Source organism: Fusarium sambucinum, chromosome II (assembly GCF_050947815.1).
Source record: "Fusarium sambucinum isolate potato_lamoka chromosome II, whole genome shotgun sequence".
NCBI lineage: Eukaryota > Fungi > Ascomycota > Sordariomycetes > Hypocreales > Nectriaceae > Fusarium > Fusarium sambucinum.
The window spans coordinates 4,170,136-4,191,730 of record NC_139293.1 but is presented as its reverse complement, the minus strand read 5'-3'; the positions used below and the strand labels follow the sequence as shown (position 1 = coordinate 4,191,730).

General features: G+C 47.8%; 8 protein-coding genes across 8 annotated transcripts; 2 read left to right on the top strand and 6 right to left on the bottom strand.

The window, feature by feature from the left end:
• Nucleotides 1–515: 515 nt before the first annotated feature.
• FSST1_008296 (uncharacterized protein) lies at nucleotides 516–4,427 on the bottom strand (the record flags this gene model as incomplete). Its single annotated transcript, XM_083225166.1, has 1 exon — nucleotides 516–4,427. The coding sequence occupies one exon, from the start codon at nucleotides 4,425–4,427 to the stop codon at nucleotides 516–518; it is 3,912 nt and encodes a 1,303-aa protein (XP_083084257.1).
• A 3,310-nt stretch (nucleotides 4,428–7,737) lies between these two features.
• On the top strand, nucleotides 7,738–8,558 carry FSST1_008295 (ribonuclease T2-like protein; the record flags this gene model as incomplete). The annotated part of the gene is made up of 2 exons (XM_083225165.1): nucleotides 7,738–7,936; nucleotides 7,990–8,558. 2 exons carry the CDS (start codon nucleotides 7,738–7,740, stop codon nucleotides 8,556–8,558), a joined length of 768 nt encoding a protein of 255 aa, XP_083084256.1.
• Nucleotides 8,559–8,661: 103 nt separating this feature from the next.
• On the bottom strand, nucleotides 8,662–10,224 carry FSST1_008294 (mannosyltransferase putative-domain-containing protein; the record flags this gene model as incomplete). The annotated part of the gene is made up of 1 exon (XM_083225164.1): nucleotides 8,662–10,224. The coding sequence occupies one exon, from the start codon at nucleotides 10,222–10,224 to the stop codon at nucleotides 8,662–8,664; it is 1,563 nt and encodes a 520-aa protein (XP_083084255.1).
• A 686-nt stretch (nucleotides 10,225–10,910) lies between these two features.
• FSST1_008293 (amidase signature domain-containing protein) lies at nucleotides 10,911–12,912 on the bottom strand (the record flags this gene model as incomplete). The annotated part of the gene is made up of 2 exons (XM_083225163.1): nucleotides 10,911–12,541; nucleotides 12,594–12,912. The coding sequence occupies 2 exons, from the start codon at nucleotides 12,910–12,912 to the stop codon at nucleotides 10,911–10,913; spliced, it is 1,950 nt and encodes a 649-aa protein (XP_083084254.1).
• A 3,021-nt stretch (nucleotides 12,913–15,933) lies between these two features.
• On the top strand, nucleotides 15,934–16,731 carry FSST1_008292 (uncharacterized protein; the record flags this gene model as incomplete). Its single annotated transcript, XM_083225161.1, has 1 exon — nucleotides 15,934–16,731. The coding sequence occupies one exon, from the start codon at nucleotides 15,934–15,936 to the stop codon at nucleotides 16,729–16,731; it is 798 nt and encodes a 265-aa protein (XP_083084253.1).
• An 835-nt stretch (nucleotides 16,732–17,566) lies between these two features.
• Nucleotides 17,567–17,821, bottom strand: FSST1_008291 (uncharacterized protein; the record flags this gene model as incomplete). The annotated part of the gene is made up of 1 exon (XM_083225160.1): nucleotides 17,567–17,821. One exon carries the CDS (start codon nucleotides 17,819–17,821, stop codon nucleotides 17,567–17,569), a length of 255 nt encoding a protein of 84 aa, XP_083084252.1.
• An 826-nt stretch (nucleotides 17,822–18,647) lies between these two features.
• Nucleotides 18,648–19,079, bottom strand: FSST1_008290 (uncharacterized protein; the record flags this gene model as incomplete). Its single annotated transcript, XM_083225159.1, has 1 exon — nucleotides 18,648–19,079. One exon carries the CDS (start codon nucleotides 19,077–19,079, stop codon nucleotides 18,648–18,650), a length of 432 nt encoding a protein of 143 aa, XP_083084251.1.
• A 313-nt stretch (nucleotides 19,080–19,392) lies between these two features.
• On the bottom strand, nucleotides 19,393–21,125 carry FSST1_008289 (pectin lyase fold/virulence factor; the record flags this gene model as incomplete). Its single annotated transcript, XM_083225158.1, has 7 exons — nucleotides 19,393–19,825; nucleotides 19,875–19,948; nucleotides 19,996–20,082; nucleotides 20,132–20,471; nucleotides 20,523–20,561; nucleotides 20,611–20,738; nucleotides 20,793–21,125. The coding sequence occupies 7 exons, from the start codon at nucleotides 21,123–21,125 to the stop codon at nucleotides 19,393–19,395; spliced, it is 1,434 nt and encodes a 477-aa protein (XP_083084250.1).
• Nucleotides 21,126–21,595: the final 470 nt, after the last annotated feature.

Sequence of the window (21,595 nt, the reverse complement as noted above, 5' to 3'; positions counted from 1 at the left end):
CACTTTCTTGTGCACAGTTAATATAGTTCGTCTCAGGTAAGTAAATAGCTTCTGGCTTGCGCAGCTCATTGCTTGTTGGGGTTCAGGCAAGGTGTAGTAAGAAAATAGAAAGACATAGTTTTATAGTGGAATATTAGGATAGGACAAGTTCAAGTCAATTCATCAAGTACATGGTGTGTTACTATATTTGAAAAAGAATGAGTGTGAAGAGGGCATGCGTATTGCTCTTAAGGGTATCTATGTCACGTTGTCAGACTAGACGTTGAACAATCAGACTCTATTTAGCCCTACCACAAACTGGTGCTCTACCGTTCGAGATATTTCTCTAAAACAATACTGGAACGAAACACAAAAGCGAATTGCTCCAAATTAGTCAAGACAGTGTCACGAATATAAGCAAAGGAGTGGGACGGACAGTTTTTTGAAGTACATAAATTACGTTCTATCTGATTCGGGCATGGAAAATTATCTGATGCGGACATTGAAAGCAAAAGGGCTTTCAGTAATTAAGCTATTTACATGATAAAGGCAAGAGCCATAGGGAGAGCGAGCAGCATGCTGCCAACGCTGACGAGAGAGGCACCGGCAATAACGGGAACCTGGGAAGGAACGGTTCCGTTGTTAGGAACCTTGTAGGTAGGAACAGCACCGGGCAAATCGTAGCCAGGAGCAGCGGCGTCAGCATCACTGCCAGTGGCAGCGGGGTAGTCACCAGAGTCGGTGGCAGAGGCCATGACTCGGGTAAGGGTGGTGAAGGCACCGGGCTGCTCAGTAGCAGTGTCCTGAGGGGCCTGGCCAGTGTGGTTGTCGATGATGGTGACAACGGGAGCAGCAGGAGGGTGGACAGTGGTAGGAGCAACGAAGGTGCTGGTGACAAACTCGGTGCAGGGGACAATGGTTGTGACGTCCTGAGTGATAGTGACGAGATCGATGGTGGTCTGCGCAGCAGCAGGGGGAGCGGTAGGAGCAGGGGCACCGCCGTTAGCACCAGAGCCGTTGCCACCCTCAATAGGAGTCTCGTCACCGGGAGTAGGGTATTCAGCACCCTTGTCACCGCCAGGACCCTGGTGGGAAGCGTTACCACCCTCCTTGGGAGTCTCAGGAGTCTTGGGGGTCTCGGCGTCGGGAGAGTTGGGAGTCTCAGCAGACTCGTCAGAGCCCTCGGTGGGGGTGTCAGGGACAGCAGTGGCAGTGGCAGGGCAGACAGTGGTGCGCTCAACAACAGTCTGGGTGACAATCTTCTGAGTGTAAGAGGCAGGGCAGTTGATGACGGAGGCAGCACAAGAGGTGATGGTGTATACATGGGTTTCACGGATGGTGGAAGTGATCATGCCAGAAGCATCAGGGGCCTCAGTAACATCGGCAGCGGGAGCAGAGGTGACCTCAGCGTCGGAGCCAGCCTCGGTGGTAACATCAGCGGGGGTACCGTTGTCGCTGTTGGGAGCAGTGGTAGCAGCAGGGAGAGATCCAGAGCCAGACTCAGCGGGAACCTCGCCAGCGGAAGTGGCATCAGCACCAGGCGAAGGAGGAAGCTCGTAGTTGTTACCACCAGTGGCAACAGGGACACTTCCAGAGTAAACGGAAGTGAAGCCAGCACCAGGGACGACCTGAGTGAAGGTCTCAGAACCAGAGACAACAGTGGTGAAGCCAGGAGTACCGGGAACAACCTTGGTGACACCCTCAGATCCGGAAATGATGGTTGTGAACCCCTCAGAGCCAGAGAAGTAAGAGGTGAAGCTGCCCTCGGAGTCAGAGATGACAGTGGTGAAGCCCTCAGAACCAGTGATGTAAGAAGTGAAACCCTCAGAGCCAGAAATGATGGTAGTGAAACCCTCAGAGCCGGAAACAGTGACAGTCTCGCCGGGACCAAAGATAGCAGTAACGTCGCCGCCCTTGGTGATGGTCTGGTTGGGGATGTCACCACCGGGGCCAACAGGGACCTCGCCAGCAGAGGTAGTAGCAGGAGAAGAGCCAGATTCGGTAGCATCAACGGGAGGGCCGCCTTGAGTGGCAGAGTCGGTGTTGTCAGGAATCTCAGAAGCGGAGGTAGCAACAGGGAGAGAACCAGAGCCAGTGACATCGCCAGGACCCTCGGGGGAAGCAGAGTCAGTGGAGTCGGGGATCTCAACAGAGCCAGATGCGTCGGGGACAACAACGGTGCCAGAGAACTCGACAGACTGGGTAACACCAGCGGGGATAGTGATGGAAGCGTCAGGGCCAGCAGTAGTGGCAGTGATCACGCCGGAAGCAGGAATGGTAGGGCCGCCAATGAAGCCACCCTTCTTGAAGCGACCGATGAAGCTACCGCAAGTACCACGGGTCTTCTGGGAGAAGGTAGACTTGATACCCTTGGCAAGACCGACAGACAGGTTGGGGATGAGGTTGAAGAAACCACCAGAGAAGTCCCACTTCTTGTCAACAGCGAGACCGAGGTTGCAGCCGAAAGAGCCAGTGACATCGATACCAGCAGAAGCACCGCCGCCAATCTTAGCAGAGTAGTCGAGGAGAGAGAACCAGACACCAGCACCGAAGCCAGCATCAGCACCAGCCTTGCCGGTGAGACCAAGGACAGGGATCTCGAGACCACCAGGGATAGCGAGCTCAGAACGGAGTCGGAGACCGATCTGAAGATCGATACCAGCACCAAGCTCGACATCAGCACCAACACCAACAGGGAGAGCCTTGGTGACAAGACCTTCAAGAGAAGCGTTGATAACCTTCTTGGTGAGAAGGTCAATGTCGACGTAGGCATCGGCAGGGAACTTGACGTAAACACCAGCGGAGAGATCAATGGCCTTGCCACAGCCGACGATAAGATCAACGGCAATAGCAGCCTCGATGGCAGCCTTCAGATCAGCATCAACCTCGAGGCCAGGGATGGCAACACCGAGCTTGGGGGCAGCGAAGAGTTCGACGGACTGATGGACGGCAGCAGAAGCAGAGAGATCGATCTCGATGTAAGCAGAGATACCACCGAGGCCAACACGGACGTTGGGGGTCTTGAGGAAATCAGCACCGCAAGCGAAGCCGATGTTACCGGTGATCTGGCAGCTGGGGAGGTTGAGACCGAGGTTGACAGCGGGGGTAGTCTCAGTCTCGGGAGAGCAGATACCCTGGAAGAGGATGTGGTCCTTCCAGGTGTTGCCGATGCTGCAAGAAGTTCCAGTATGCCAGTCAGCACCAGCACCGGCGTTCCACTCAATACCACCACCGAGGAGGCCCTTGAGACCGCCGAGGCCACCAAGTCCAAGTCCAATACCAGCACCGACACCAGCACCAAGGCCAGCGCCAATACCAGCACCAACACCGAGACCGCCTCCAAGGTGTCCGCCAATCTTACCACCACCACCAATCTTACCGCCGGCGCCACCCTTGACATCACCTTCAAGATGGCCTCCAGCACCAGCACCAAGGCCAGCACCAGCTCCAATCTTGCCACCTGCACCTCCTCCAATCTTGCCTCCGAGGCCAACTCCAGCGCCTAGGTGGCCTCCAGCACCTCCCTTGAGGCCGCCCTTGGCACCACCACCAACACCAGCGCCAGCATCAACGCCAGCACCACCACCAAGGTGACCTTCAGCTCCTCCACCAACACCGGCGCCAGCTCCAATCTTGCCGCCGATACCAGCACCAGCATCGACACCAGCACCAGCGCCAATCTTGCCGCCAGCACCTCCGCCAATCTTGCCGCCAATGCCAGCTCCAGCTCCGATCTTTCCACCGGCGCCTCCTCCAATACCAGCACCAGCATCAACGCCGGCACCAGCACCGAGGTGACCTTCAGCTCCTCCACCTACACCAGCACCAGCGCCAATCTTGCCTCCGGCACCTCCACCGACGCCAGCGCCAGCATCAACGCCAGCGCCAGCACCTATCTTGCCTCCAGCACCTCCGCCAACACCGGCGCCGGCACCCAGGCCAGCACCAGCACCGAGGTGACCTTCAGCTCCTCCACCTACACCAGCACCAGCGCCAATCTTGCCTCCGGCACCTCCACCGACGCCAGCGCCAGCATCAACGCCAGCGCCAGCACCTATCTTGCCTCCAGCACCTCCGCCAACACCGGCGCCGGCACCCAGGCCAGCACCAGCACCGAGGTGACCTTCAGCTCCTCCACCTACACCAGCACCAGCGCCAATCTTGCCGCCAGCACCTCCTCCGACACCGGCACCTGCATCAACACCAGCGCCTGCATCAATACCGGCACCAGCACCGATCTTGCCTCCAGCACCTCCGCCGACACCAGCACCAGCACCTAGGCCAGCACCAGCTCCGACTCCAGCACCAGCGTCAAGACCGGCACCAGCTCCAAGGTGGCCTCCAACGCCACCAGAAGCACCGCCGCCGCCTCCAAGAAAAGTAGGAGTAGCTTCGCCCAGCGAAGCAATAGCTCCCAGAGTTGGGAGGATTCCAGTTGTGAAACGCATGGCGTTAAACGAAAGTGTTTTTGTTGTTGTTGTAGTTGTTGATAATGCTTAACAGCGAGCGAGTGTGCAATATAATTTAATGATAATAGCGAAGGACGTAATGAAAATAGCGAGAGACTAAGTAAAACGACTTAGATAAACGAAAGAATAAAGGAAATGAAAAGGAAATGATAGACGAAATCAGATAGAACGATTGATAGAGAGCAGAATGAAAGAAGGAATTGAAGCTGGAGATGTGCTTCCTTTTAAGCAGAAATCAAGCTCAGTCCGTAGTCTTGTCAAAGAGTCGAGGAATTACCCCCCTGCTCTGTCGTCTTTCCTCAGATCGACAGCTCTCTCATCTCTGGGCATGCTCGGCCTGTTCGGCTCAGGAGAGAGGATCTAGTTCCGTGCCTGTGCCTGGATCTAGTGTCAATCCGATCATCGCTCAGACGTTTCATGAGCTTCTACCGCATGTTGGTGGTGACGGTGGAGGGCTTGGACGTTGCTTTGTTTCCTTTTCCAAATTTAGCATGGCATGGGGTTTCGAGTCAGTTGACGATCAGGAGGCTAAGAGGATTGGAGACTAGACTAGTCTGTAGTTCAGTGGTTACTGTACGTACTACTGCACAACTGAGATTATATCCGTCAAGAATTTAAGATTGCTCATCAAAATACTACTGACGTGTGTCGTGTAGTCTCGTAGACCATTCAATTAGCTTGCTTCTAGAAGCTTTGGGGGAATTTTCCGCTCTTGCGACGATTCACGTTCCATCTTCAACCAGTATCTTCAGCTGAGGCGAGGTAGGGCAAAGAATGTGGCGAAATTTAGCGACAGGGCTGGGCTGGCCACTGCATGCAAATCCAATATGTTCTCAGCATAGTTTAGTTTCAGTTTTCGTTGCAGAGAGATTTGTTTCAGGTTAATTCTTTCTTTTCATAGAAACTTTACAAGTGGTGATCTAAGTGATTAGTGTGAAAGAAAGCACTCGTGCAGGTGCCCTCAGTCCGTAATTTTAAAAGCATTGATGTGTGTAAGCCACCGGCTGAGCCGTCCCTCCTCTACATCCAATGTAGCATTGACAAAAAGTGGAATTCCCCCGGTCGATCCGTCTCGTTTTGATTGCTAGAGCGGCGACAAACCCGAAAAGGTTTGAAACAAAAAAGATGGCTAACCAAGCTTGGAGCACTTCACGGCCCGCAGCCACAGCTCTCCATCAACATGACAGGGGTTAGGGATCATATTTGGTCACCTCACCTGAATGGTAAAACAGACTACGGATTTTGGGTTAACGAGCAAAAAGACCTCTTTACCTGTTAGAGATGTTGGTCCACTTGTTTAGTGCTTGGACTGACCTAGTTGAGGTAAACAACCATCAAGGTTTACCCTACAGGTAGCAGTTAATCGTATATCATGAGCATAGGACATTGAATTGTGAGGAGATGCAAAAAGAAAAACAAGTGGTAGTAAACACAGAAATATTTTCAACCATTGAGATACAAAAATAGATGATATCATGGCATGTACTTGCAAGTTGGTGTGCATGTTTATGTTTATAATTTCAACATGCACACTGTAGACAGAAACTCGCCACATCAACCATTATGGAGCAACATCACGTCTTTCGAGTTTTTTTTTTAAAAAAAAACTAACACTAATCGAGCATTGAGAACGGGCCATACTATCACGGTTGGACTTGTCTCTAGGAAGCGAGAAAGGCGAGTCAGTAAATCATCTGATCGAACCTCGCCTATACTGTCAAAGGTCTGAGCACTTTGACCTAGCGAAATCATCACCGTGATCTTGGCTAGTTCATCAACTAACCAAACTTGTTACCAACTCACGCTGCACGACGTAAATTAGCCTATGACAGGTGAGCTGAAACCTCGTAACAGAATCTCCTCAAAATGGATGATTGATTATCATGCTGTTGGTCCAAGACAAACTCGGAGATTTTTGCGTAGATGGTGGGTCACTGAGAGTTTCAATCGCTTGACTCGGAAGTGAGCGGTGGGCTTATCTTATCGTTCTGATCCTACGCTTTACCTTGTTGAGCCGTACTTTGCCGACGGAAAGGGGGACATGGATATGGATCTTTAGGTGGCTGGGGAATAAAGCCGAGAATGTATGGCCTCTGCATTTGACAGTCTTTCCCTTCTATTTTGGTGTTTTATTTCTGTAAAAAAAAAAAAAAGAAAAAGAAAAAAACATGATGTATCGATCAGCGTAATGCTACCGTGTAATTTTATCACGAGCTACCCTAGCAGTGAGAGGGGCTACTGTACCTCGCTCTATGGATTTAATGATAAATACCATGCCATTGATAGAGGGGCATTGTGATCAATCATGCGTATAGACAAAGGAATAGAGCATTGTCTCATATCGCCAAGACTTCAAGCGACCGTTGGGAAAATTGAAAAAGAAAAGAAAGAGGCTACTAACTGGGTCGAGTACAGCGAAAGTGACAAGCTGGTCGCCGAGTATGAACGGCCAAAGAAACAATTTGAGGCAATGCAACGGAGTGATAGATGGCTTATCGACTTACTGTCTTATCGCAGTGGGGCACTGAATGAAATTTACTGATAGATATCCCGTTAACACGTCTAGGTATAGGATATGTGGATGCATGATAGCCCTATAACGATAGTTTCTTATTGGCAGTAAAGTGATATCTGGCAGGTCAATCAGCGGTATCGGAATGTCGGTAACCGTGATAGGAATGTAATTAAGAAATGACGCATCGTGGTCTAACCTAGCATTGTGAAACGGGCTTGACGGGCTATCGCTGACCGTTGACGGGTAAATCGGCATTGATCTGCAAGACCCAAACGCCATTTTGTTGTTGCATGTGCCTGTTCATATATACTTTACCAACGTCTATTCTCACTTTAATTGGTAGAAATCTCTAAAATTATATCAAAGTGAATTCCTTATGCTATCAACCATCTCGAATAGTATTGGCTGGCTTCTTAACTCTTTGCGACATCTCGGTGGCCCAAAATTGCCCCCCATGTTACCGATCTACACTTGCCATGGTCAATTGCGTCATCTTATTGGTTGAGAAACCTAGCGACAAACAAAAGATCCTGATGGGGTTTTCACAGATACAATGCACGTGGGGTTCTTTGACGATACAGATTACAGAACGAGACCTTATCGCGCAAAGTCTACTTCCTTGCAGCTGCTTCATCTGTCAATTGTGTCCGGCACTAGGAAGGATAGGCATTCTGTCTGCCGAACACGTGCATCCATAAGAAGAGCATATAAATTATCGGTTGGTAGTCTTGGGATGCTCTTCATCTTCTGAATAAACGTTACACTCAACTCAAGATGGCCTTCACCAAAGCTCTTATCCCACTTGCGCTCTTCCTTGCCAAGGCGCAAGCTGATGCATTTTCATCATGCCCGAATGACTTGCCGCTTTCTTGTCACAATACGACTGCTGTAGAAGATACTTGCTGCTTTGTCCCCGCTGGCCAGCTCCTCCAAACTCAATTCTGGGACTCTGACCCCGCTGGAGGACCTTCGGGTGAGTAAACACTACCAAGTAGACTAATATGTCGTCCAAACTGACCAAATCAGATTCATGGACCATCCACGGTCTCTGGCCTGACTACTGTGACGGCACGTACCCTCAGTTCTGCGACAAGAGCCGCGAGTACACAGACATCAAGTCCATCGTGTCCAAGTTTCTCGGTAACTCGACACTCTCGTACATGGACAAGTACTGGGTTAGCGAGGATGGCAACGATGAGTCCCTGTGGGAGCACGAGTGGGACAAGCACGGCACTTGCATCACCACCCTTGAGCCTAGCTGCTACAGCGACTACCAGACTGGCGAGGAGGCAGCCGACTACGTCAAGAAGACTATCTCGCTCTTCAAGACTCTGCCCACGTACAAGTGGCTCTCTGAGGCGGGCATTGAGCCATCCACCGAGAAGACGTTTACCGCGAGCGAGATTGAGGATGCACTTGCATCACAGCACGGTGCTCGTGTTACCATCGGGTGCAAGGGCAGCTCTCTGAGCGAGGTTTGGTACCACTTCAACGTGCAGGGCTCGCTTCAGGAGGGTGAGTTTGTGGCTTCTGAGCCGGATGGCAGCAAGAGTTCTTGCCCAGACAGCGGCATCAAGTATGCACCAAAGAACTGAGATCAATGTGTAATTTTGTGATATCTAGTCTAAGTATATACAAAGAGTATGGCTGTGATTATATAAATACACTCGTCTATCGCTGTGTGAACGTTCACTCATCCTATCTAAACGTTGCCTCGTAATATTTCCGTATCTTGTTACATTCCTCCATTAATTCACGGGCGCAATTCACCTTCATAGCTTCTTCCCAGATGACCTTTTCTAGATCGTATCCAGCCATGTCGGAGACTTTGCTGATATCATCTCCCCATAGTCGTGTTATACGCCCGTCGGGATGCTCAGGCGCCAAGTCCTCCAATATTTGCATCGGATGCGTCATGTCGAACTTGACCCTGTTGAGATGAGCAAACATGGTGCTCGTGACCTTGACATCTTCCTCATTTAATCTTTGCTTTCTTTTTCGCATGGAAGTAGTTGTCATATTTTTCGCCCGTTCTGTTCCCAGTTTCCAGTCGTGTTCAGGATCTGCCTGCCAAATTCCGCTGCCCCAATTAATCTTTTCAGATGTCACCAGCTCAGGTGGCTGTTTCACTTGCCAGAAAGGATTGCCCAGAACATAGGCACTCTGCATGAATGTCTCCTTGTCACCCGAGCCCCAAGCACCTTGCGAGTGAAGCTGGTAGTAAAACCTTGGGCCGTAAAAGTTGTAGTAAGCAGCCAGCAAGAGACTGTCGGCGTGTCTTGCTTTGTTGTAAAGCATGACTCCTGACTCGGAGCTTCGAGAGTCGATCGTCACGTTTGGCATCTTGACCCCAGCGATCTTGTAGAACAGAGGAGATATGGTGGGCAGCCAAAAGTCTGGCCATGTTACCAGTCCGCTACCCTTGTATGGTTCCACGTCAAAGAGGTGATCAGGGTTTCTGAGAGGAAAGGCATCGGCATCAAGGAATAGAATGTCTTGAAAGCTGGAGAAGATGATGGACATGACTTTGTACTGGTAAGATTGGATCCTCGGTTTGCGGATTGATGTCGTGTCTGGTAGGCGTAGAAAATCGTCCATGTTTAAGCATTGTACTTGCAAATGTGTTAATGTGTCATTGCATCTTTGCAACTCTTGTTCAGTTGCCGAGTCAAGAAAAAGCTGGACTGGTAGGATTGATCCGACATGTCGCAGCATGAGTACAGCGGTGGCTGCTACCCCGAACGCGGAACCTTTGGAGGTGATGACGATACCCCTGGTGCTGGGTTGGTATGGAAGTTTCGGGGCAAGATGTCGCAGACCCTGGATAAATGTTTCGTGGTTTTCTTTGAGTGATTCGATCTCCTCATCTGATACCTCCAACCAGTCTGTGTCGGTCTGGGGAGTGCTTCCATGAGGGTCGAATTTGTCACGGGAGAGAGACTTGGGAGGTCTGATTTTCTCGCCTTCAGGTTTGGCGTCGTAGAATTGTTGGAGTAAATCAGCCCAAAATTGGGTTGTTTTATTTGTCGGACCAGTAAATTGGGGTTCATGGATTGTTTGACTTGGCGCGTTCGCTTGCGCCAAGCTTGATGACGTGACTCTCTGATACGCGAATGAGAGATCGGACCAGAATTCCCATAAAGTGAGGAGGCAGATGAAGGCGATGAATATTGTAATGGTTTTTATGAGGCGTTGACGCGTAGAAACGAAACCGAATTGTCCGACGCCTTTTACGGCATTGTCGCGCCAAGTTCGAATCATGGTGGAAGCTGGGCTTGGCACTCTTATTGTCGTTTTGTTAAGAGAATATCGTTGCGCATTGTTGTACTTCGTCGATAGAGGTCGCATGCAATGACCAGCCGTCGCTTAGGCTCTCTATCCAATACTCAGTTCAATTGAAGAAAGTTCTGAGGTTTTTGTTTGTCGCAAATTTGAGAGCCTCTGAATCAAATTAGCATAGCAGCCCCGCCATACCCGAGCTTCAGTGTTGTCAGCGCTAATTTGCCATTATGACGATTAACTTGGGAAACACAAAAGACAATTGAATTGAATCGAGGGTAAAAGTCCTTCCTTCTTCTTGGATGAGTAAGATGAGAGAAAAGGAAATTAAAAGGATCAATGTCATGTCATACCTAACCTAACAGAACAGTACGACTGCCTATCACAACGTCACGTGCTTCGTATAGCATTACGCAATCCTTCTCCCACTCTACCGATAGGTAGAGGGCTGTGCCGTTGAACAATACTAGCCAATGACACTAACTGAACCATCCAACGGCGGTTATTCAATCCTTTACTCCGCATAAAGAGGTAAAAATAGACTGACCATGATTTCATACCAAACATAAAACATCATTCCAATGTATCAACAACATGGCTCATCTTTCACCAACAAGACTCTGTTATCCTCGGCCGATAAGCTACCAGACGACCGACTGATCAACACCCTAAAAGTAAATCTTACCTCCATCTAAGCTATTGCCTGCCTTAGGTATCGGAATAATCCCATCATCTACCAATTCATTAATCAACCTCAATAACATACTGTCACACCCCTTGGCCGCCATCATGCGAAGCGACACAGGCATCTTCTCTTCCTTGGTTGTTACAGTGCTGTTGTATAAAATCTCACCCAGGGGCACCACAAAATCCGGGTTTCCTGCCATTGGTGAGATGAACCCATCATTGAATCCTAGAAGCACGCCTGTCAATCCCCCAGTCCCGATACCCTCGTCGTATGAGAACCTATACGCTGCCTCTGAACTTTTGAAACTGTATAGAATAAGGCTTTCGGAACAAGTTTCTGAGTTATTGGGCAATGCTGTGTTGCTGAACCAAGTCGCAAACGTTGTCTTGTTCTCGATAGCTTCATCCACTAGAAGTGGCAGTCCATCAGCCCAAGCCCACGATCCGTTCGTTGAAGGGTTCACGTAGGGTCGCCGTCCATCAAAATTGGCTGCATAGTCTCTATAAAATGGCTCTCGAACAAGACGGATCTGCTCTTGAGCCGAAAGCACTGCCCATGTTTGACTGAGTAAATCCTGCACGTTGGCTGGAGAGGATTTTGGTCGCGTATCAGTCCAATGCTTGGAGAGGTTGTAAGAAGTTGTCTTGGCTTCTAGAAATGCCCCCAGCTTTTGTACGAAATTCGCAATTATGTGGTCAGATGCACTCAGATCAACAGCACTATCGATTGGGATCCCCATGGCTGAGATTTTCTTTGGGTAAGCGCTGTAACTCTTTGTGAATTTAGAGTAGATAGCTTGACAACCTTTGGTCCATAACTTGGGATCACGCGCTAGGAACCCTGGGGTGTCGAATTGGGGCGCCAATGGAACAACATTGCTCAAATCGGCCAACCCGTGCGTCGGTCGGTTTCCGAAGAGGCCGCTGTCCTCAGCCGGCACACGAACAGAACCTCCAGTATCGGATCCCAATGCCAGATCAACCCACTCGTATGAAGCTACGGCACTGCCTGGACCCGATGAAGAAGAGCCCACCTCCTGGTACCCATCGCCACGAGGATTAAAGGGAGCCTGGTAGCCAATGGCATCCCGAGCGTTTTCAGGGGCAGCGAACTGCGTAGTCTTCAGTTTGCCAATGATGATAGCGCCTGCATCAATAAGTCGCTGCACGACAGGTGCAGTTTCATTGGCAGCCGGATACAGCTCATAGTAGGCCCGGCTTCCTGCTCCAGTCTTGATACCTTTGACGTGATATATATCCTTGACTCCAACCCGAATACCATCGAGCGGTTTTTCTGCAGTCGGCTTGTAGTATAGCCGGGACGGGACAGGAATGTTCTGAGAAGAAAAGCCGGTATTCGACACTGGGAGTGGCTTGAAAACACCGTTCGCTGAAGAAACAATACCCCGGTGAAACGCGCCTTGGAAGTCTGTATAAAGCAAATATGGGAAATGTAATCCCAAAGATCTTGTAGAAAGCATAAATGGGCCAGGAGGAATATCTTCACTCAAGCCAAGAGGCTCGATGAAATGGGTACCGAAGCGATCTGAGGCTCGACTGAAGGAGGCAGTTATGTTTAGTGGCAAGCCATTTGCAGGTCGAACATAAATGCCTGTATGTGTCCTTCAGTAAACATGATATCATGCGGAAAACGAGCAACCAACCTTGTAGAAACGCAGTATTAAACACATCATCGTGAGACAAATAGGCATCAATAGCATCGTCTAGGTCAGAATCGGAGAACGAAGTGCTTTGGGCGTTAAAGATTGTGACCCGAAGGAAGCCAGCAATTGATGCCGAATATTCGCCCTCTTTACAATTTCCATAACCCGCGATCTGAAACTGCGGCTCAGGATCGATGTAGTAAGACTTGTCGCCAACAGATATACTGAAACCATGATTGATGATGTTGCCTGTACTTACTGCAAAGGACTGCAGGCAAAAAATGGCAGCGATCACGCTGAAAGACCAGAGAGGCACCATGGCGTAGATGAAGCTGCAGTATAAAGACTTGATCGATGTTTGATCAGGAGTGCTTGATATCATATCATGCCAAGGCGAAGCACTCTGAGTTGCGCCTTCATAGCTAAAGGTGCCAGGTTAATTATCTAAGAAACCGTAAGTTACTGATCTCGGGTAGATTCCGACTTCATGTGGACCCACGGTTAGCCCGAGTGGATGAGAATAACATGGATGTCGGACAACACCCGAGCAATAGGTTAGGGACATAGCAAGTTGGTACTCAATCTGGTAACCTCAACTTATCTTCAATGAAGAGTATATAAACCAGAGGTGCATGCAATGAGAATTAAGATCCGAGTTATAATATTGGAGGGACTTTCTTAAGGCTATTCTCTTGAGTCGACGTGATTGCTAATATGACTCGGAATCAATGACAATAGCTGCAAGCTAGCCGGTGGACTGCTTGATACGTAAGCAAAGTAAACAACACGAGAAGTCCAATCTGAGAGATAAAAGAAAGTTGCATTTAACCCAGAAATAGAATATTTGTTCAACAAGTGGAACAGCGAGGCTTCTAAAAAAGCTAAACCTATCAAAAAGGCAAAAACATACAACAGCGGGGATTCGCTGGTCGTCACCGACCCAACTACTGATCCGCCCCTTACCAGCTTGACTATGGGAGAGCGGACGGGATCCCGTATTTTCTGATAGGTATGGTCGTATGTACTGATATTGCTCAAACTTCATACTATATACTCCGGAACTTGATAGGTATTCTTGCAATCCAGATCAGATCCTTGCACATCAAAATAGAATTACTCACGCAGTAAGAGGTCGATGATCACCACTGCGTTATGCCAAACTCCATGGGATCTGAATCAATCAATCTTGCTGTTTATTCCCTTGTCTGAGCTTCTCGTGTTACGAAAGCGAGAGCAGAAGGTTGTCCTTCAATGCCGTGCTCCATACAGTTGCCAAACGAGATAAACTTCTTCAGTCGCGGTCATCCCCAGCGTTGCGAATGTGGATTAGAATAACGCCACAAACTGGTGTCAAGTATTGTAGGCGCCACTTGTTTCTAAATCGGTCTTTAATGCAGGTGGCGGTAATCGATCACCAGGGACCGAGACATAAAACCCAATGGTCACCATCTTAGTCATAAGTCAAGAGCCACAGATCGGAAGCCCGGACTGTCCTTGCATACGTCAAGACTAACTGTCATACATTGTCCAGTAGATGGTGGAGCGAATTCTCATAACTCTGCAAGGCGTCTTGAACCACCAAGCCAAACCTGTAAATTCCTGATTCAACCACATCATCTTGTATATCATCCAGTCTGATGAAAACCCGACAGTATCAAAGATCATATTCATAAGTCGAGGATCAAGTAACAACCTCGGAAAGCTGTATTAGTGACAATGTACGCATCGCATATCCAGACTTTGTGTGTTAAGTTTGAACCTTAAGCATAAGCATAAGGTTAGAAGGAAGAAACTACTCAGTTATTGTGGAGTACTATGGGCTCGTATCATGCATGAGAGAATCATTGCTTGATCACACACAAGCCCGAAGATAACTCTGGATCGATGCAAGAATGGCCATCGGGAATTAATCTGAAGCTGCGAGGAGAACGAAGAGGTGGGAGTGCATATGTAGGGTTGATAAAGCATGCAGCTCAATACATCAAATCAATAGTCTGAGAGTCTCTTGTCTTTAGCTTGAAGGCTTGTAGAGTTGAGGTTTAGATGCCGGGAACTCATAATACCAATGGTTCAACCAAACATACTAGACTATTCCCGTTAGTTGCATGCAGAACTTGCTCAGACTTCTGGGCCTCCGAGGTAGAGTTGCCCATGTGAGGGGCACAAGTAGGAAAGTATTGGCTTTTGAATTAACTGTGGTCCTTCCCTACTAACACTTCAGCTACCGATCTAGTAGCTTGGATGGTGAGAACACCGTCTTGGATTAGTGCTGATACCAACGCAGAATTAACTTTGGATCTCTAACGTTATATGATGTCTCGACGTTGAGTCCCGTTATGGCTCCGTACCCGCAATGACACTGAGCTTAAAGCCACAACTAACGGCTCAACTAAACCAGACCGGGCCAGACCAATCTGTCATCATATCATGTCATTCATGCAACTATCCATACACATAAAGACTTTTAAAAAAGCTTAATGAATGTGAACTGACAGATCGGTTAAAGGCTACGGTGACACACACTGATAAGGTTAAAAGCAAGCATCAATTGCAGAGTTTCTGCCGTGCTTGTCTGGACTAGCAGAGAAGCTCTACTGGCAGAGGCACAGGAAATACAAGAAAAATCCATCAGGCTTATGCGTTGGCCATTACGTTGTAGATTCCCAACTTATCTGCAAGCAGTATGGTTGGTTTGTGCCTTCACGACACCACCAACATTGGCGGGTTGGAGGTGATCCTCTTCCAGTCAGGTTTTCGATAGAAACATGCATTCAAGTATCCATGCTCTAGAATTACCTCACAGATTGATTGAGTTCCGGGTATTGCAAGATCGTGCATTTGGTGCGCGTTGCAGGACACAGGTGGAGGTTGCGAGGCCGATTCTCACCAACAGTATTGGCTGTACGGTAAATTTTGTTGAGGTGACCAGTACCATAAACAAACGCGGATATTATACTTGTCATACATTTCTAAGTTTGCAGCCCCTACACCATCAGTTGTGCATTACGAGGTGGGTAAGACGTATGGCGTTTGAGTTCCTGTGAAAGGTGGAGATAGTCGGAGTTCAGTTTAGCGTAAGTGATTGCTTTTCTGAAAGTGTCTGTAGGGTCATGATACTTACTCAGACAACATGTTGCTCTGATAGTTACTAACGAGATGATTGAGATCCAGAAAGAACATAAAAAGGAGTAGCATTCATCTCTTCATCACCTTTCTTTCACTCACCATCAATCTCTCACTTTCACAAATATCCACCTTCTTTCTTCACTCATTCACAAAACACTATCTACATTCTTTCACGACTGTGCCTCGCAAACGGCTTGGCGACATATCTACAAAGATGAAGCTCTCCACTTTGACACTCTTCGTTCTGACCACAGGTGCTATAAGTGCACCAGTTGTCGAGCGAGGAGAACATGTCGAATACCGCTATTATGAAAGAAAGAATGGCGGTGACTGGGTGCTAATCCAATATGATCCGCGCTGCCCTCCGGAGAAACCAGTGCAACCCAAGCCCGTGGTTTCTTACCATGAGCCCAAGCCGTACCACCCCGAGCCAAAGCCAAAGCCGCATTATTACAAGCCTGAGCCTAAGCCTTATCACCCAAAGCCCAAGCCCAAGCCTCACTACTACAAGCCTGAGCCAAAGCCTTACCACCCCAAGCCTTACTATCCTAAGCCGGAACATAAGCCTGAGCCAAAGCCTTACCACCCAAAGCCCTACTATCCCAAGCCGGAACACAAGCCTGAGCACAAGCCTGAGCCAAAGCCTTACCACCCCAAGCCTTACTATCGTAAGCCAGAACACAAGCCAGAGCCGAAGCCGTATCACCCAAAGCCCTACTATCCCAAGCCGGAACACAAGCCTGAGCACAAGCCGGAACACAAGCCTGAGACCAAGCCAAAGCCCCATTACCCTCCTCCGGAGCACAAGCCTGAGCACAAGCCAAAGCCTCATTACCCTCCCCCGGAGCACAAGCCTGAACACAAGCCTGAACACAAGCCGGAACACAAGCCTGAGACCAAGCCAAAGCCCCATTACCCTCCTCCGGAGCACAAGCCTGAGCACAAGCCAAAGCCTCATTACCCTCCCCCGGAACACAAGCCTGAGGCTAAGCCTTACACACCTCCCAACTAGCTTTAGCTATTTCCTTCAATCACAAGGCCCATCAAATTAGGATCCACCAAAAGGACCTGTCATTCCTTTACTTGATGTCGAGAATTACTGTGACTGGGTCTCGGTCTGGGACGGAAGAACTAATACGCTTGCTATGCAAGGATATTACTTACACATTCACTTCATTAATACCGTCTATCACTCGGACCCTCACTCCCTTCAATCTCAACAGGAGATATAATTATTCCAACAAACGGATCAGTCGAACTTGATAAACTATCATTACTATTCAGCTTCACTTCTTACACTCTCCTTCAAGAACTCTTATTTATCTCTAATTGTACTTAGTTAAGACCTAATCTAAAAGAGAACTTGCACTATCAAGTGTAATACAATAATACGTTTCACTAGCAGTGACCTTAAATCCTGAGTTTGTCTAAACAAAAATCTCATTCTGATATCATAAACTCTTAACATGAAAGCTCCCTTTGTGAAATTTTCTACGTTGAAGCTTCGCGGGACATAATGACCATTTCCATAAATATATCTGGGGATTCCGAGAGACTTGGCATGACTTTCGAAAACATCAACAAGCATGTAATTGGAGAAACATTGGAATATACGGGGAGGGATTTTTTTTCGAGATTCAAGCCTAGTTACAAGAGATTTAGAAGTCCGTTGATAGCTGCTCCCACTCTGCCACCCAATGGGCTGGCTAATTGTAATGTATGTCTGCCACCATCATCGAAGTTACAGAATATCGTTTATTAATGTAAGTAATATCTATTTAGAGATATATGTAAACTATCGGTAGCCAACTATACCACACTGGGCTTTGATGGACCGATGTCTCAAACTACTTGCGTTCTGGCTCCAGACCCGAGTTGTCCATTTTTCGGAGTTCCTCAACGATATCCTTTATAACCCACGAGCGGACACGATATATGCCATCTTTAGGTCCAATGAGACTCCAATCGCTTTCAGATGCGAAGAGACGTTCCAACGAATTGATAAAGGCTTTCTCATCCTTGACTATAAAAGGGTCGACATATTCACTAAAGAAAGCCCTGCCGATACTGTTAGCGGCGAAATGTTCTTCTGGTACGCGCATTTCGATAATTTGTCGAGGATGATTGAATTTATTAATCGCCAAAGCGTTGTTGGTTGTAAATATTGTTTTTGTTGTTTGCAGGACGGAGAAAACAATTTTACGGGTTTTATAGTAGGGATTTCCGATTGTGTCATTCACTGTTCCCGCAATGGTGACTTCTATGATGTACTTTTGATAGTAATGAATTGGTATCAAGACGCGGTGCTCAATAGGCCTTGACTATGATTTACCGGGAGACATGTTTGGGCTACCAATAACGCTCACAGAACCTCGATTAAGTGTTCATGACTAAGAGAAGAAAGCGAGAGATAATATTAGAGATTCAACCCCATTCCTTTGTATTCTTGGATTTGGAACTAGCCGGTAGAAGCAGTTGACTATCCATATTGACCTTATATTCTATGCTGATCATGCATGCGGCCAAGCCGCAAGAGTATTTAAGAAATCTGTTCTGTGAAACCTATAAATTTATGTCAAAATACAGTACAGGTTGAATCTAGCTACAAGCCACTATATGTGTGAGAGAATGACTACCATACTTCACGCCACATCGCTTACTCCATTAATATTCCAGCCTTTGAAGATCTCTGTGTTTCAGTTTGTGCCTATGCAGGCAGCTACCCACATTTTCATGTATCCTTTATTTTATCATGAAGTAATAATCGTTGTGTTATACAAGCTGAGACAGTCGCCGTCCCAATCGCTGTTTGACTTTGCCTCCAAAACTGTTGCCGTCTTCCTTATAATCGACGCTTCAAGGCAATTGAAACCACTACGCAGAGCCTTCTTGGCCCCAATGGTTTTGCAATCATCTGTAAAGTATCCGTCATATGTTGTCTGCCGTGCAACCCATCAACTTCCGAATAGCATCTTTTCCGTTTTGTTGTAGAGTGCGAGCGCCAATACCAGGTTGAGCATTGTCCCCTGCCTCTGGAATGAAAGTGACAGCATAGCAGGCTTTACTCCAAGCCACTTGATAGTAATTGCGGCGCAACAAACGGGCAACTGTCGGCCGACGTGGTGGGCTTTTCCCGAGAGCTCTGGCCGCATTTTCAACAGCTGTATCGCTTATATTGAGCTCTTCATCGGTAAGTCGAATAAGCTGGTCTTCTGAAGCCTGGCTAGAGTGCTCAGGAAAGCTCCAATGTATGACTTGATGTCCCACAGAAGCAGCACAATTGCCCCATTCCATGTCGGCGCCGTCAGCACCTCCAGACAGGCATATGTTTGGGTTCGTTGATTTTTGAAGATAGTCCATTTTCGATTCTGAATGAATACAATTCAATGTTGCCCGATTCATTATGCTGATCCAACAAGTAAGTAGTGGATGAGTCATATTTGAACCTTTGCTTATGAGTCAACAAGATGGCCTGAGCGTTAATTGTGATTATTTTCGCTGCGTACAAAATCGTGATTCATTATAATTCCTCTGAGCTTACATACTTCCCAAGATGGACAGATTACCTGACTTTCTTTGTGCAGCGTTTCTGTATAGGTAATGGCTCTCAGAAAGCTGTTTGGCCTGGAATTATCAAGCAAGCTCAGCTTCCTCTTCGGTATTTAGATGACATCTATTCCGGATGAAAGGCACCCTTCTTCTTCTCAATCAATCCACTTCCCCAAGGATCCGTGTCGATAGGCACCAATGGTATTTTGCATTTGGCCTTGAGTGCCACCTGAGCCTCATCGCTTTCATATGGAACACAGTCCACTCCAACATCGCCATGCATCCCATCACAGATAACCACAGGCTCTCCACCGCATGGAGGTTTAACGTCAAAGTTCTTGAGGGTAATGTTGGCGCAAACAGCATCTTCAGCAGATGAGCAAGAAAGACGAGCTACAGCGTTACCATAAACACCAGACGTGTAGCCTGTGAAGTTCTCGAAGTGGATGTTGGTAATTTGCATGCCCGAGGGATGTGCATTGCACTCCTCGGCCGATTTGTTGAAATAGCAAGAATCGAGGAAAATGCCGTAATCCATACGTGCGACCCAGAAGTTTCTGGCCGAATGTCAATAGCTAGACTTGGATAAGCCTGATTGGTACTCACTTGAACGTTACGTTGTTAACGAAACCCGTGCCTGTTTCGTTTCCGGCCCAGACCTTGATACGAGCACCGGAATACTGAGACTGTTAGAACGTATAGCGGGTGAGCCGAGAACATGACGTACATCTCCATTCATCATCCAAACGTTCTCGATATGCACATCGTGAACATTAGAGACTTCCCCTTTGTATTGTCCCAGGGATCCCATAGACTTTCCATGTCAGTTTGATCAGGTAGAGTCTCTTGCGTATGGAACTCACCTGGCCGTGTGTGCCATTACAATACATAGTGTTGACATAAAGATCAGAGCTGTTGGGCTTGGGAGAGAAACAGTCATCATCGATATTAACCCATGTCCTCTCAATTCGCACGGTTGAAGTGTTCATTGTGTTCATAAAGTCAGTATTCTTGGGGATGATGCTACCATTATTTGACAGAGCGGTCGCTACGACATCGGTGTATGAGATGTTCTTGGAGCTCACGATGAAGTTGTTCCAACAGGGTGAGTCTTTGAGATGAATGCCGGAAACGTCAAGGTTGGTCGTGTTCTCCGCGTAAAACAGAATCGGTCGGTAATACTTATTATCAGGGTTTAGAATGCTAATAGATAGTCAGTACTTTGCCACCTATCGGAGAATTCGATCAACTCACGAGCCTGTGCCGGCCTCAAACTCATTCCACCAACGTTGTCTACTACTGTCAGCCGTGAGGCACCTGCGTTGGTCTGATATAGACTAACCCTTGACCTTCGATGACGCCATTGCCATATATCTTGATATTGTGCCCTCCCCATTTCCAAAACATAATTGACTTTTGAAAAGGGTGGTACCAAGCATTTTCCTGCCAATACTTAATGTCATCCGTAAACTATCTCTGTTAGATTCCAAGACAGTGTGCGATCTCAAAACGATGATGACTGACCCGGATCTCACCCTCTAAGTGAATGTGAATGTCATTGAGTCCTGTCAAATCAAGCGCCTTTCCGATAACGAATGTCTGACCATGTGGCAAGTACAAGGTGTTACCCTGGTCAGCCTGGCGCACACCGCGTTCAAAGTCCTCGGAAACATCATCCTGATGGTCTCTCGACGCGCGAATCTTTATTAGTTTGCGTTGTTCATGCTTGGGGGGCTTGTATGGATGTTTTTGCCGGAAACCCGAAACATCGCGAGGGACATCTTGCGGCAGAGACACAGCATCGATGGTGGTAATGGCCAACGCCCCAAGTAAACCCAAGATTGGAAGATAACGCATCTCGAACAGCTCGAAATGTGAAAATTAATGTTCCGGTATTGTTATTAAAGGAATTGAGGTTTCCAAAATGTGGGAAATGCATCTCGGCATTCGAAATGGATTTATCGATGATATATACAATCGCTCACCAGGGACTCGGTGTATCATTGCGAATTTACCGAAGGCAACAGGAGCATATTGATTCTACAGCATAAGCCTTCGTGCCAGCCCTTGCTTCGTGCGATGTTGCGATGCCAAGGCGGAAAAGGTAGTTGATCTACTGATGCAACCAAAGCTAACTACAAACAATTGGTGGAATATTCTCTCGGCCGACGATCCGCTCAATCGAATTTAGATTAGCTGTTTGTTTCGAGGATCGGATAACTAATGATTAGAAAAAGTTCTCTCCAAAATTGACCTTTTCCGCAGTAAGAACTTGATGTTTTGGAAAATACGCAGAGATTTGTTTCTGGTTTGGGTAGATTGAGCAT